We start from the raw sequence: 16,902 nt of genomic DNA, 5'->3' as shown, positions 1-16,902 counted from the left end.
GTGTATTTTTTCACTTGATTATACTTCTGCAAGTGCAGTAAAGACAAAATATACTTATATTCAATATCTGTTCTCTAAAAGCAAGTCTAAACATCTTATATGTTGCTTCTCAGGTGAATGCATCTGTTTTTTAAAGGATTTTTAGATATTTTAAAAAATTTGTATTTTTAATATTATATTCAACATTCTCAGATAAAAAAATATATATATATATATTCTGCAGTATAGCTGCTAAAGTAAATGTACGTTGTTTTAAAGGAGTTTTAGATATTTATATTGGAAAACAAGCCAAAACAAAAACAAATAAAAAATTTATTTTTTTTGCAGTGTATAATGGGGTGAAGACCTCTCTCACCTTTCTGTTCACTTCAATCCATCTTTAACTCACAAAAAAAAAAACTCTCTCTTATTAATAAAGCTGCGTTTTGCCAATTTTCTTCAAGATAAGAAATGCACAGTGACACATATATTATGATTCAATAAGTTGCCATCATGTTATAATCTAGCTGCATTAAGCGCACACACTCGAGGGATTAGCGTCCCCGCAACAGAGTGTACCTCAGCCGGGTGCAGTTTCAATCTCTCCCCCTTAGATCGGGACACTTCGCGCAACTCATAGAAGAGGCACTGTCCGCACAGAGAAATGCCAGTTTCCTTATTATTTTAACTTTAATAAAGCTATAACGCATTAAATAGAACCGCATTAAAGATGTAACGCCGGAGTATTTCCTTTAAAGATACTCGTCACGCCAGTTTTGCTTAAGCTGAGCGCCACCTCCGGCTCTGCTTATTCCACAACAGGAGTGCTTCTGTATTTACTTATTTTGTATTTTTGCATTATAATTCCCTCATACTTTGCGATCTACATCACCTGAAGCTGTTTGGAAAGTTTAGAGTGCGTCTGGACTGTGAGATGCGTTTTCTTCCTCAGTCAGGCGCGAGCTGCAGTGCTGCTCTTGTGTGCAATCATTAGAGTTTCATATGATCTTGTTACGTTAAGATCAAACGACTATTCGATAACGGAAATTTTTGTAGACAATTTTTTATTGTCGACGTTGTCGATAACGTCGACTAATCGTTTCAGCAGTAAATCACAGTCTCTAGTTTCAGAAACAGACTCCTCACAGGTCCTAAACTAGCAACTTCTAAATGCCAAAGACCTGCATTGCTGCAAGAGGATTCTTGGACAAACAGAACATTTTAAGCATACAATATTTATTTAAATTGAAATAGCCATTTGTACCATTCTAAATGTCTCTAAATCGTCTCTAAACTACATAATGTGCATTATGACTGAAACATTCCTATTTCAGGTTTATTCTCATTCAAGTATGTCCAAGTGTTTTGGCTATTAAGTTAACATACTGTACAAAACTAATATAATGCAATATCATAGAGGAGGAAATTTATCCTCTATGATATTGCAGCAATTATCCAGATATGGAATGAGATTATTAAGAAAACTGTTATCAGCTCCTACATGCCAACTGAAAAAAATAAGGCAAAAATAAAAATTCCACACAGTGTTTAGTGAGAGATATGATTGATTCAAACACTAAAAGTGGTTGTTCTGTATATGTATTATTGTACTACAGTTGTAATAATAAAGTCTTAATTAACATCATGGTTATTTAGCATATTAAGATATAAATATAAGTAAATTGTAGCATTTGGTTACATTATGTTTTGTGATTTCTCATACCTTCTTTATATAACATCCATCCCTTGCGCACTTTTGGCTAAACAGCAGCACAGGGCAGGGAAGTACAGTACAGCACCGTGACCAAGAGCATTACCCGCTAGGACAGTTTATTTTGAACAAGATGGGCAAACGGTTACAGAATTTAACACAGGAGTACAATCCCGAACTGATAGAAGCAGAGAGCCCATCTGTGCGCATGACGGTGCGAGGAACCAGATGGCGGGAAAACAAATTATGTTCAGTGAAAAGTCAAAAGAAGATCGAAATATATGTAACTATATCAGATAGTATTAATAAAACATGGGAACTAGTTGCATGGACATTTTTTGCCCACATATTTCGTGGATATGTTTGTCAATTTCGGTGGCATTTTTGCCCAGAGTCCCTGTTAATTTTAGACACTATTGGCATTGTATCTTTTTAAGGTATTTAAAAATATTGTTTTAGACATAGAGTAGTAAGTAAACAAGATATCCCCACATATATGTCAAACTACATTGTGTTAATGTTTGACAGGAGTTAAAACATTGCCTACCTTAAAAACAAGTGAAGTTTGATCAGTGGTTAAATGTGTTATAAACGGCTCCTTTCCAGAATAAAATGAAATATGCAGAAAATCACAGTATTACAGTTCTTGTATAGAGACAGGGCAGAAAGTCTTAGAGAAGCTAGAGAAGAGAGGAAACCGGCGGCAGTTTATGCAAGCTGCTGTCGTGCGCCGCACAGCACGTTTTAGTTTATAAACAGATTTAGCGCTTAGAACTTGCTGATTTCTTCTTCCAAATTTTTTTTCCAAAAATTCTTAAATATTATGTATTTTTTTGGTACTTAGTAATTGCGGTGAAAAATAACTGTAGTGAAGTTGAATACTTCATTTTTAATCAACTTAAGTACTATTATTCATTTATACTTAAAAAAAAGAAAAAAAAAAAATTTTTACAAATGTACTCAAGTACTGTAACAAGAGTAGTTGTTATTTGTTACTTTCCACCTCTGGTCAACGGTTAATTATCTTGCTAGCTCGCTAACGTTTACACACAATATAAACCTGATATTCTAGATAAATAGTTAACATGCATATTTCGTTTGGCTTGTGAAATGGGTGGGGTATGTGACGTTTGCACCAGGACAGCGTATTAAGGGCGGGTTTTAGGGCAACGCTGAGGGGCTTTTGGCCCAATGGTGGGAATGCAGTGATTTTGTTCTAGCAGCTCGAGGTCCAAGGCTACACTACATAAGAGGTTTTGCAATTTGCAAAATGTCTCATATCATAAGTAGTACCCTTATGTACATCGGGGAAGGTTCTTGTTTTTAATACATTAGGACAATGATTAAAATGTCCGTATGGGTATGTTCCTATAGGTTGTGTGAGCCAGTTTTGCGACAGAGGAGGAGGAAGATAACTACGTACCAAGATGTCCCGAATGTTAGGTGCTTGTCTAAAGCTGATTGTTGGTGGCTCAGGAAACACTTACCTTAACATAGGATCACTTTGTACTATATCCCAAAATAATTTTATGATATTTTTATTTTGTATGCCTCTGTGCTATATTGAGTAACAAAATAAAGTTGATTTGTATTAAAAGGTCTGTGATTTTTCTCTAATAAATCTTTTCTATCCACAAGTCTCATTTGTTTGAAGTTGTTGATTAAAGGATCACTGTTTATACCTTCTTTGTTTAAATTTCCTCTGCTTTTTCCATAAAATCTTTGTTCTGATCACAAATACGATGCAATCATTGGAACTGCCCAAATGGGATATTATCTATTAGGCTACCTTTATGCTCTTAAAATAGTATTGCGGTCTGAACTTTTTTGGAAAATTGTGGTTTGAAGTTACCCATCTTGACTCTTAATCATTTTTAGATCCAAAAACTTTATTTCTGTTTTATTTAGGATTAAGAACATATCGTTCCTCCCATAGACCCAGGAAAAGGTTTGCATAGTTAGGAGCAAAACAGGCTCCCATGGCAGTCCCTTTAACTTGTCTATAATAGATCTTGGAATAGAAAAACATTATTGTTAAGTATCCATTCAGCCAATTCCAACAGGAAATCAGTGGGGGGTTTCCCTCAGTTCTAGGTCAAGGTAATATTTAAGAGCTTCCAAGACTTCACTATGTGCAATGTTACTATACAAAGATTCAATATCCATGATCACTAAAAATTTGACAATTGTTTGGTGTTCCTGTGAAACTCAAAGTTTGAAGGAAGGGTGACTAAAATGTGGAAGATCAATATGGTGGTCAGAATGGACAATACATGTTATTCTTGTGTAATTAAAGCAAATATATGTGCACTTTGGTACATAGAGTGAAGATATGTGATCTGATACAGACAGTATTCACATTAAAAATCAGATCTTTTACTTACAGATGTAATACATCGAAATTTGTCTTGGTCATCAGCGCAAAAACCAACTACAAAATTTAAATTCAAGTGGGACAACTCATCGTATACCACAAGATAAGCATATGCACTACAGTATGTAGATATACAGTTTATATTTAATTAGATCTAACTTTGTGTTAATGTTCGCTTTCAAATGGCTTATTCCAGCTGTTACAAAGGTGATAGGCCTACAGGACTTTATAAGCAGAATAACATGGAATATGCATACGCTCTCCATCAATGGGTACACTTAACACAGAAAAAAAAAACATTGGCCTGTATAAGGTAGTGACATTTAGTCCAGATTGCCAGTTTTATGTCAAGCTAAGGAACATTTAGAATTTGTTGATGTGTTTAATAGACAATGTCTTGGTGCTCTGGAGATAGACATTTTGTTACTTATTTTTAATTATGCACATTCTTTTTTCTTTTTTTTTCTTTTTTTTAATGATGGCAAATCAGTAGCAAAATGGTTATTAGTGGTTCCTGTGGATATGCAGTTATAGCAAATTCATGGGCATATGTAATTTGATAGTGACTCCAATTAATAAACTAGTAATTGTTTCAATGAAATTTGGAACCTTATCCATAAAAACCAAGCATAGGCACTTGCTCATAGTCTGCATGCCACCCCATAAAAATAAATTCTAGATCCACCCCTGGTAAGAAGCAACTTTTCTCCTGGATCTTATTGTGTACAGCTCCTTGCTTGATGGTAAGTGACAGAGAAATTTCTCGTCAGATCCAATCACAACTTTTGACTGTTGTAAGCCTTACCAGCAACAATAATGAGTCTATCTCTAGGAGACAGGCAGCAAAAGGTAGCATACTGCAAAATTATGTTACTTGATAGCATCATGTTTCTATCATTGCAGATGTTGGCTCTTTATTTGTGTCACAATTTAATCCATTATTTATTATGCGTCCTTCACTACAGCAGTACAGATAGAATGCATTTGAAAATGCAAAATGATTGCATTTATCTATACATTTTTGTAAAAGTGGAGTAGGCTGCACTGGACGCCATGTCTACCCACACACATAACAGCTGCCATGCATGCAAACACACAAAGGATTTGTGTGCAGTGGAGTGAGATGCTGAGATTCTGCTTCTTAAATCATGTAAAAGAATGTTACATTCTTATCCACAGTTTTCCTGAGCAACCACTGGGAGGCGCCATGATGATTCTAATTGACTGTTTTGAGTTTCTGGTCTCAAGACACAATGTAAAAACTACAGAAACGAGCAATTCAGATGGAAAACAACAACCATTTAAGTGTTATTTGGAGTAAAAATTTATTTCAGCCTCAACTTGTGCAGTTGTTGGCGGTCATAACAACTCAAAGTAGTTAACGATACCAACATAAGAAACCTCGAACCATCGCTTCATGAGATCTACATACTCAGGTGAGGCACTGTCAAAAAAATGGTCATCTCGACTCTGTTAAGTATCGGCACTTTAAAGCCACGTTTTTGAAAATGTTTACCTGCTAAGAATATACGCAGATGTGAGCAAAAACACTGAAGACCGGAAATTGAAAACAGGCGAATCGTGGAACACTTCCACATTCAGGAAAAAGGTGGATAGCCTCAAACAATCACATCTTGGAAAGAGATACTGGAGCTCTTATACTTACAGTCTAATACATTCAGATGAATTTATGCTTTCCACTTCCCTGGCTTCATGAGTGTTCAGGTCAAGCAAACTGATGCAAGTTTGCCAAATCATGAAAACATAAAGGAAGGGTTGAGGACTAAACGTAGCATATAGTCACCTGTAAAGTAAATGTACTGAAGCATATCAAATTCTACCTCTTAATAAACCAAGTAAATTGCATGATTCCAGTAAGGTAGTAAAGTACAGGCAAAACTTTGATTTGCAAGTTATAAAAGGCATTGGGGAAATAATAATACGTTCTAAATAAGAATAGATGCATCAGCTTTCTAAATTAGAATAAAAGCGACAAGTTTCCAGAGAAAAGCAATTTAGTCAGTCCACACTGAACACAAACTGAGATATTAATGTGGGCAGAGCTACCAAGTGTGATGCCGCTGAAACTAAATACAATCTAAGTGATCGACAAAATGTCCTGGGGCTTGTTGTGGTTGGTTAGTAAAAAATTCAGAAATGTAAGAGATTTTTTTTTTTTCGCTTGTTGATTTATCGCATCGTGCCTGATTAGGGCAAATGACACAAATTAATTTGAGGATCGAAATCCATTTACCAATATCTCACCAAACTTTTCACCTGAAAAGGGACTGGCAGTTTTTGTTGGTTCAACTGAGCTGGTTTCCCTTCTCTAACACGTGTCTAAACAGACCACACCCATTATAATAGAAAAAGCTGTCTACACCATGGGCATCGCTAGACCCTATTTAAGAGGGCTTCAGCCCCCCTAAAATTCTTCTCAGCCCCCCTAAAAATCTGTGACTGCAATCAGCGCGCACATTTTTAAAACAGCGGCAGTCGCAACACTAAACTAGTTAGTAGCGCAAAACTGCTTTGGTGGCATTTCCCACCTGTAAAGACTGAAAATAGAGTGAGCCAATAGCATTGGAGTGTGGGCTGTGAAGTAGCATATCATTGACCCACTGAACAAATACGCCCCTGTCACACCTCCATGAAGTTAGCACCCCATATAATTAAATCATTAGCAAATCTATACCATTCGTTTGTGCTGCGTTTGTGCTGATTTGTGTAGCAAAAATGAACATTTGTGCTGGTTCAGTGTTTGAGATATTAGACATTATTTATTTTGCTGTGTGACGTCACTTTCCACCCCATGTGGTCCAAATCTCTCCAAACCGGAGCTGTTCGTTTGTGCTCAATTTGTGCCATTAAGAGAAACACTGTAACTATTTCCCTTCCTTAGATATAGCAAGAAACTTTTCAGGAGCAGTGACGGCACTCTCCACCCCATATTGTCCAAATAGCTTCAAACCGGTGCAGTAAGTTTGTGCACGATTTGTGCTGATATGTGCCGTTAAAAGAAACACTGTATCTATTTCCCTGAATTCCTCAAATTCTTATTTCTGAGGGGCCTGGGTAGCCCCTCAAAGGGCATGCTGGGTAGCTCAGTGGTAAAGACGCTGGCTACCATCCCAGGGTGTGCCGAGTGACTCCAGCCAGGTCTCCTAAGCAACCAAATTGGCCCGGTTGTTAGGGAGGGTAGAGTCACATGGGGTAACCTCCTCGTGATCGCTATAATGTGGTTCGTTCTCAGTGGGGCGCGTGGTGAGATGAGCGTGGTTGCCGCGGTGGATGGCATGAAGCCTCCACACGCGCTATGTCTCCATGGCAACGCGCTCAACAAGCCACGTGATAAGATGCGTGGGTGATGATCTCAGATGCAGAGGCAACTGGGATTCATCCTCCGCCACCCAGACTGAGGTGAATCACTACACGACCACGAGGACTTAAAAGCACATTGGGAATTGGGCATTCCAAATTGGAAAAAAAAAAAAAAAAAGAAAAAAGAAATAAGAATTTGAATTCGGTAGCAGTGACGTCACTCTCCACCTTATGTGGTACAAACCGACTTCATGACAGCTTCTTCCCCCAAGCAATCAGACTTTTGAACTCTTGATCTCTTATGATCAATATAAATCAGCACTGCACTTTATTAATCTCACACTGGACTGTCATAAATTATATTCTCTCTTAACAACACACTGGTAACTGACTATCAACCAACAGCCTGAATGACAATACAGCACAATACAACCTACTGGGCAGTGGTAGCTCAGCGAGGGGCAGTGGTAGCTCAGCGAGGGGCAGTGGTAGCTCAGCGGTTAAGGCTCTGGGTTACTGATCAGAAGGTTGGGGGTTCAAGCCCCAGCACTGCCAAGATGCCACTGTTGGGCCCTTGAGCAAGGCCCTTGACCCTATCTGCTCCAGGGGCGCTGTATCATAGCTGACCCTGCACTCTGACCCCAGCCTAGCTGGGATATGTGAAAAAGAAGAATTTCACCATATATGTGCAAATGTATAATGTGTGATAAATAAAGAAAATTATTATAAATTATTATAATTATTAATTATTATAATTATAATTATTATTATTACTGTATATTTATATATACTATTTTTATTGTATACTGTGTATTCTACATTGTGTGTGTGTGCATTCTATATTGTGTGTATTATATACTGTACATTGTATATTATTATTTGTATATTGTGTTGTGTAATTATGTGTATATTAGATATGTAAATTGTGTTGTGTAAATCTGATGTTTATTGTAAATTGGTATATGTCTCATCACTGTCATGACTACTATGTTGCACCGAACTGCACCCACTGTTGCACTTGTGTATATGGTTGAGTGACAATAAATTGATTTGATTGATTACAGAATGAAAAATATGCTTTGTAGTTATTGGTGAACTGCTTATGATTCTGAAACACTTTGCTGAAGTCTCTAAATAGACACAGAGATTTTAATAAACTGTAAATAAACTTGTTTTGGTCGTAAACGGGTCGGTGCTTTATCAGTGATTGAATTAATGACTCAAACACAAAATACATTATTTGTGGTCACCTACTGGAATAAAATTGTGATTTACAAAAATAACGAAAATAAGAAAACTAATTCTCTTTATATACACACACACCTTTATTTTACCAGGTTAGTCTCTTGAGATTAAAATATATTTTCCAAGTGATTTTTTTCTTTTCAACGAATTTAAAAGACTCGAGTCACAAATTAACAAAATACAGGGAAACGTCATCTGGAGTTAATCAACTCCACTAAATCACGCACAAGCTGAATGTGACATTTACGGTAATAATAGGTTTTCATGGTGTTTGATATAACTTTAATCTATAGAAGTTATGAAATTATTGATTCATGCTCTACAATGAAATAATAAAATAATGATTCTATAAATATTTTTTAAAGCGGTTTCAGTTATTTTTTAGAAATGTATAAGTCTGTTATTATAGAAAATGACAACATACTAAATGAATACTAGCTGGCTATCTTGAATGATGTAAACAGTTTAAAAAAAAAAAACATATCTATGCAACAGTGTGGAATACATCAAATGGGCACATCTTATAGTGTCTTTAGGAGCTGAGCCCCTTAAGATTAAAACCCTAGGATTGCCCCTGGTCTGCACTGCAAGAACCCAAGGGAAGCATAACAGAGGAAAGCAAAACCGATCCCTGAAAATAAGTAAGTCAGTCAAAAACCATTTGGACAGCACATTTTCAAAAATATTCAAAAACATTTTTTTCCAAGCTTCATTTCTGGACGTGTTTCTTTGGAATCGTTTTTTTTCTCTCTCTCTCTCTCTCATTGAAATGCTTATCATCACTAATTTCCTTATCCAGTTTACAGTATCTTAATTGTTTAAACTCCCAAAAAAGCCAGCCCTAAAAGGAAACCCAAAGATTTTTCCACCTTGGAGAGACTGAACATAAAACACAGTTTAGACTACACTCCCAGCAAATATAAATTACTTTTTAATTACAATTTATAAATAAATGTCTAAGTGACAGCCTCAATAAGGAATACATCCCCATAAGTTTGAAATGCTGTGAGCAAACACCTTTCTTTGCAGTTAATTAATAATAACAATAATTATTATTATTATTATTATTATTAAGGCAACACTGTTTAACTTGTGAAACATGTATTGGTGAAGTCAAACCTGTTCCACCATCTCTAACAACACAGCAAGTGTTAGACAAATGATAAGAAGCATTAGCGGGAAAAACATTGGTTGTTGTTATATGTTGCAGGTTACATTTACCTATTAGAGCCTGGAAGAGTGTACTCTCAAATATGTTGATGACTCTCTCAATGGAGAGTCTGAGATGACGGTCCTCAGTCTGACTGAGTTTAGCTCTGTACTCTTCAAGAAGCTGCAGCACTCTCTGAGCATCTGAAAAGTGCAACAACAACGAAACAAAAGGAGACAAATTTACCATCAGTCACTCATGTATACATAAACAGCTAAATGTAATTATAGTAATCTCACCTTTCTTTCTGACTGGCATGATCAAGATTCAAATATTTTCCAAAGTCCCACACTGGTTAAAGGGGCAACTGGTGTAAAGCATTAGAATGAATGACTGATAATTACTTTCTATTTCAGCCACTCAGTTTGATTTATCCGCACGATCACAAGTGATGCTGACGGGTCAGAGTGTTCGCGACTGATCTGAGTGAGAGGTCAGTGTCAACAATCAACCAACTTAATCAGAACTATAAACAATTACTTGCTGTCACCGCTCATATCCTGTCAAAGGCGATAGGACTCTTTCATATAACTTCAGACTTTGATAAACTTTCTGAAGACGAATGAATGAAGTCGATCTGTAATGCCAAACCATGTCTCGGTGTGCATAACAAATGCTGAAAAAACTGCTCCCGAACTGTTGCACTGGAAGTGGTCGAAATAATAATAAGAATCCCTGTGGGAGTGAAACTGCAAAGTTTCTTCGTGCACTCTTGGAGGGGTTTCTGTCTATACTCCAGGTCCCTCCTGCCAGGCGTCCCGGATCTGTACACGTCCGTAACTGAAACTTCTTTAGTACAAAGCTTCCTCTTTCTTGTAGTGTATCCGAAATTCCCAAACTTTCCTGCAAAATGGCGACCTTGATATGCAAAGAGATCACATGATCTACTGATCTACTGCTGCCTTGCCTCTGCGCTCAATGGAATCAGCTCAAGTTTCTTCTCTCAGCTGCTGTGAGGAAATCAAAGCCGTCAGTCAAAGCCAACTTTATTTCAAGATTTATTCTATACGTCAGGGAATCTTCATAAAAATGTTGCATAAAGATCTTCTTTCTCATTTCATCAGACTTATCATAACTCAGGGACCCCAGAATAATCTTTAAACGATATGCTCACCAGATGCTTTAATAGAACAAGGATGGATGGAACAAACATACAAGGAGATTACACATGTCATATGCACTCTTTCATTTAGGAGTGTTTTGAACCAGGGGTCCTTGAAGGTGCAGACGGTCTATACTATCTTCCTTAAAAACTTTCATGACATTTCTAATTATGTGAATGAACATTTACTAATGATCTGTTAAGCATGATGTAATAATGATTACTGTTTTTTAATTACATTTATTATCAAACTGCCCCATGGCTATACATGGGTCCTAGGTTGTCTGAGAATCTGGTTGGGGGTTCCTGGGTTTGCTATAAGGTTGAAACCCCTGATTATTTATTTATTCAGCATAGTGCAAATGATTAACACATACTGTAGGTTTGAAACTTTTAGGTCTGAAGCAACTTGTCATTGTATTTTGTGTTGTGGTGAGCTATCAAAGGCGCACTGTTTCTGGCAAAGACAAAGTCTGTCTAAGCTTTTGTTCGTTGTTTTGACCTTTGAAATGCCTTTTGTCATTTGAATCTTGTGGGAGGTTGGATGTCAAGTCACAGGGTCCTGTCACATTGTCACAGTATGTGTGGGGTGAAGCCTGCCATGCACAGAAAACAGTGGTGTCTTGTTTTCTTTAAATGCCCATTATGTTCAGAATTAATTTTTCTGAGCAGATGTTTCAGACACAAAAGAACTACAGTATGTCATGAATGATAGTATGAGCAGACAGTATTCACAGATGTGTATGTGTATAGAAACATGTGTATGGAAAGCCAACTGAATACAGTATCTGAGGAGCATTTCCACAATTTGACTGACAGGTCACACACAGTATATGACAAGCCTGGTCTTGTTGTAGTGTGAGGTTAGGCCTTATGAATATATTCTTAGTATGTACATTCTGATTGTACTATCCTTAGTCTGATTCCCACAGCCTAGTTTGTTTATGCTAAATGAAGCAGACTGTATTATTAATTATCATGCAAGTAAAAAATACTTGAAAACCAAGTTCACTTAATGTGCATGCAGTATGTGTAGAATTTCCTTACAAATCCTTAATGATTTAAGGAAAGTTCCCTCTTGATTTTGCATTTCCCTCTGCTTTCTTTGGAAGCATACAAGTGAAGAGCCTTGACACAGAATGCATGCCTGCAATCTGAACAGAAAACGTTTTAAACTTCATATAGTGAAGCCTGCGATAAACACATCTATCCCTTCCTACTGAATACGGGGTCTTTAAACAATACACACGTTTTATGCATTGTCTAATAATAGTTTGCTTTGCTTAAAGCATAGGTTTGTTAATCAGAATGTTGCTGGTTCGATCCCCTCAAAGAGTGAGTCATGTTAAGTCATTTGCTTGTTTGTCATGGCAAGTATTTTTGTATGTACCCTCATAGGTATGCATGATAAAAGAGGAAGACACCTACCGGCTATGATTATTTGCTAAATTTTAACTAACTGTAAGACCAGCCCTTACAAATGTTTTATTATGCTGTGTTAGTGTACTTATAATGGGATTCCAATGATCAATTGCAAATTGATGCCTTTATTGTCAAGCAAAACTGCACATTTTGTATGTAATTATCAGATAACTAAGTGGAGTGGAGCAGTAGTATTATAGTAAGCATTACAATATGTAAAAAAGTAAATAAAATATTCATTACTGCACCGCTGAATTGTCGACAGCTTCATATGATTCTTGGCATTAGGGAAGCAATTAATTACATAGCACTACTGACCCTAGTCAAAGACTGCCAAGGAAGGATTGTCATCTAATTTCTCATCACTTTTCACTGGCAAATTATTAACAGCTATAATAATGTGAAGTCAGTGCACAGTCAAAGCCAGCAATATCCTGCAATCAATTACCATAATAGGCAACTTCAGATTCCTATTTAATGTGGCTTCTACAACCAGGGGCATAGCATTCATTTTAAAAGTGGGGGGGACACAGCTGTCAGTAGGTGGCTCGCACAGACCCAACACTTACAGTACAGTATTAATATATTACAGTATATATTAATACATAAGTATTATATTAATATATACATATTATTTACTTTTAATATTTGTATTATTTTAAAGATTCAAGTATTGCAAAATAATTGCAAAATTAGCTGCAAAAATAAAGGGCATCTTGTGGAGCACTTGCTTCTGTTTCACACATGACAATAAAAGACTGAGCACAAGCTGGTCCTTGAATAAATAATTTAATCAATTACAATAATGACAATTGTGCATGTGCACAATTAAATTTTTTACTCTGTGTTTGTGCATTGTGGGATTTAAATGTATCCAAGTGGCTCGAGTGTTTTGACTACATTTACCAAAATTTGTTCAGATCCATTTAATGATTCAGTGACCATTTCTGGTGATGCCAGAGGGTGACAAATGAGTGTCTTGTGCGAAATTAGTTAGTCACTAAATCAACAATCAAAAGAACATTTTAATCCTTTAAAATGTGTATGTCTACAGACCTAAAAATAGACTTTAGTAAAGGTTTTAAGCATTATAAGAACAAAGCAAATTTATAATTTCCCCACAGTTTTTGAGCTGTTGAGCATGACTTTTATCAAAAGTCAACGATAATAGTCTTATAATAATTATAATGAGTTTCAATAACATCCGTACGTTTTCCTGTATAAAAAAGCATGTCTACATATCTGTTGACTTCAGTAAAATGTATGTGTTCTAAGAACACAGCAGATCTATCTTTTTTCCTACAGTTTGTCGATTGCACACCAACATAGAGGTAAAAAACAGGAGCTGATATTAAAAATAGCTTTAAATATTTAACCCAGATCTAGTAATCTGCTTAAATTGGCAAAAACAACCTATCAAACTATTACCTCACAAACATAATATAAAAAGCATAACTTAATGAAGACTCATGCACTGATAAAACACTTACAATGTGTGCTTAAAAGAATGATTGTCCTTTGTTTTTTTGAGTGCATTTCACGTAATGCTGCCAATCGATATGCCAATAAATATCTCTCATTTGTGTGTTCCTCATCTCTAGATTATTCATTTAGATCAACATCAATGCTGATAAAAAAACATGGATAAATGAGCATTGTTGAAAGCAGCTTTGTAGAAATGAATGGAGCCACATTAATTAGACTGTTAATTAGACTGTCTGACTGACGGCCTATTATGTAAGGGTTGTTTTGGCTCATGAAACTCACCTGTGATTGGCTGGATGGTTGCTCAATCAGCCCAAAGTAACAAAACACAAAGAATACTGTATACAAATCCACCATTTGGACTCGTTATGGGTTTAGCTTGGAAAAGTGCGGGGGACAAATATCCCCCACATCCCCTGCGGCTGCTACGCCCTTCTCTACACTGTGCATGCCTGCATAAATTGTCATATGATGTCATTTCCAATGAAAATTTGTACATTTTTTCTTTTTCAAGCAATAATCAGCAATATCATCACTAGAAAAAAAAAAAAACATTTATTTGTCATTATTTATTTTGTTGGTTTGTTTGTTTGTTGTTTTTGTCTTTTCATATTATTAACAAACACTGGGACTTGTTTTTCGTGGACAGCATGGCCATTTAAAAATGTGTTATTTTTATTTGTTATTTATATCTATTGTGGCATGTCTAAAGTTGGGAATTTTTGAATGCTTCATAGGTTACCCAGGAATAATAACCCTGTAACCTCTGTGTTTAATTTTCTTAAGCAGTAGTGCCTCTCTACAACAGTGCATTGCTCAGAGCAGGTCTCATTAGTGAGAAAGCCGAAATGCAACAGTTAAGCCCCAGATCAGCAGCAGCTGACCCATAAAAGCATCATGTCTACACCTGTTATCTGTTTTTATTACTATCGAAAGATGAATGAGTCAAGATTATTTGGTTTCAGCTTTGATTATTGCTTTGTTTAAGGTGAAACAATAGAAGCTCAGGTGGAGATTTTCATCAGATGTAGAAGCTGGTGGAAACTGGTAGGCTATGATGCTGATAATTTTCTCATGTTGAATAATAAGGGATGTATCAAGGTGAGGTACAACTGTATATCCAAATCCAAAATCCAAAAATCCAACTGGAACTATTTCATTCTTCTCGCCAGGCCTCTTTCTTTGGAAAAGAGAAACCAAAAATGTCATGAGAAGGCTAAAGTAAGGTAGGGCACATACAGTATGTGTCCAGACATCAGGAAATTACCACAAAATAATTCAAACTGAAATTAATCAATTTAAATTGTTGACCTTTTTTCTGATAAATTGGACTTTATAGAGCTAAATACCATGTCAATACGTTTTCAGTGTTAATCAATGTCAAGGTACTTATGTTTTTTTATTTTTTTTATTACTGTGTGTATGCTGACACCTAGTGGCGAATTTTGTCAAACCCCAGTGTCAAAATGTGAGCAAATATTTTACCCGTTCTTAAAAAGGCAAGAATCATCTGAAATCACAGCTTTACGTAAGATTGATTCCAAAATATTCTAAAAAAATAAATAAAAGTTTGTCAACTTACATGCTTAAATTTTTTTTTACTGCAAAGTAATAACTCAATGAGGTACACCAGGTTTTTTCTGCACCTGCCCATCAGAGTTTGTCAGAACTGTGCCGTCAGGCAGGGCCGTTTTGGAGCATATGGGGGCCCTAAGCGAAATCCTACTTGGAGGACCCCAGCAATAACCCAAGATGCACTTCAGACCAGACAAAAAAAAAAAAAAAAAAAAACAATTTAAACAAAGGGCCACATTGAAAATTTAAATTCTACTTTAAGAAAATATATTTTATTCTTGTATTGCAGTTCTTTGGATTATAGTCCTATGAGTTATTGTCTTGCAGACAGTTTAATGAATACATATACATTTTCTATTATTTTTGTATTATTTATTTATTTACCATTAAATGCCCTATCATTCTAAATCTACTTGTAACTCTAGTGCTTTTTGCACATCATCCTTCATATGGCTTTCAAATGGCTTTCAAGGAAATCTCTTTACCTGGTGTAATTTATCAGGCAGTTTGAGATTATGTTCCTAGTTAGTGTTCAAATACCACTGTGAATGGCCTATTGTTAAAATTGTGATGGTTGGATGGTTATATGAAAATGATATTGTGATATATTCATGGCTATATATTGTTGAAATTGGGACATTCAGTACTTAACTAAAAAAAATATATATATTATTATTTAAAGATTTACGCATTTCAATTTCAATTTCAGTAATCTTTAATAAAATACTGTAAAATAAAAAAAGTTGTATTAATTACATTTTGTTAAAAATTACACAGTTCAGTTTGATGGAAGTTTGTTATGACATTGAAATGTGTAAATCTTACTTAATCTAATTTTATGTAGGCTAAAATATTTTTTAAGGCTTGTACGTTTATCACACCATATTCATTATTTTTAAATGTGCTGTCATACTGTAGTATTTCCAGTTTTTAGATGTGATTCTGTTATTTTAGTGCTAAGAAGGTTTCACTCTGAAATGCCAGGATGTCCTGTGGACAATTTTTGGGACTAATAGCTTGTAGATGACTCTCAAGTTAAATTGTTCAGCAATTATTGCAGTCTGAAAATCAGTCACAGATTCATGTTGTGTAGCATTATGGAAAGACCACTAGATGGAGATAATAGGCTCTAATTGTGTGAAGCTCATCAGTGAAGGTTCGAGAAGGTTTACTTTTTTCTGTCAACCCTTTATAATGGCTAAGCATCAAATACTTCCTTAAGATATGAAGGAACAAAATTGCGTTCTCATCCTATAGAAGGTCAAGTGCAAGCGCAAGTTCTCTTTTATATGTTGTCATTTTAAACAATTAATTGATTGCAGTTTGTATTGGACAAAACAATTGTTTGATCATTTCCACATCTTACTAATAAGTTTTTATTTATTTATTTATTTTTTTTTTTACTTTAGAAATCATTTAATTTTTAAAACAAAAAATATTCTTCTCAAATCTGTATCTATAAAAAGGAGCTTCCCATT

At 35.7% G+C, this 16,902-nt stretch overlaps 1 protein-coding gene across 6 annotated transcripts in view; it reads right to left on the bottom strand.

The window, feature by feature from the left end:
- The window catches only part of LOC127448861 (disks large homolog 1-like), a 228,700-nt gene extending 218,049 nt beyond the window's left edge, over window positions 1-10,651 (bottom strand). For 3 of the 6 annotated variants that reach the window (XM_051711727.1, XM_051711729.1, XM_051711730.1), the window contains exons 1-2: window positions 10,080-10,650; window positions 9,852-9,983 (exon numbers count right to left, since the gene is read on the bottom strand). In XM_051711727.1, coding sequence (XP_051567687.1) covers window positions 9,852-9,983; window positions 10,080-10,098 — 151 coding nt within the window. In that variant the 5' untranslated portion in view covers window positions 10,099-10,650. Of the gene's footprint in view, window positions 1-9,851; window positions 9,984-10,079 lie in introns of all 6 variants that reach the window. The other 3 variants (XM_051711726.1, XM_051711731.1, XM_051711732.1) reach the window with 3 other exon arrangements.
- Between the last annotated feature and the right edge of the window lie 6,251 nt (window positions 10,652-16,902).

This window comes from Myxocyprinus asiaticus, chromosome 12 (genome assembly GCF_019703515.2).
Source record: "Myxocyprinus asiaticus isolate MX2 ecotype Aquarium Trade chromosome 12, UBuf_Myxa_2, whole genome shotgun sequence".
NCBI classification, from domain to species: Eukaryota; Metazoa; Chordata; class Actinopteri; order Cypriniformes; family Catostomidae; genus Myxocyprinus; species Myxocyprinus asiaticus.
The sequence above is the reverse complement of the archived record's forward strand: the minus strand, read 5'-3'. Positions and strand labels throughout refer to the sequence as shown.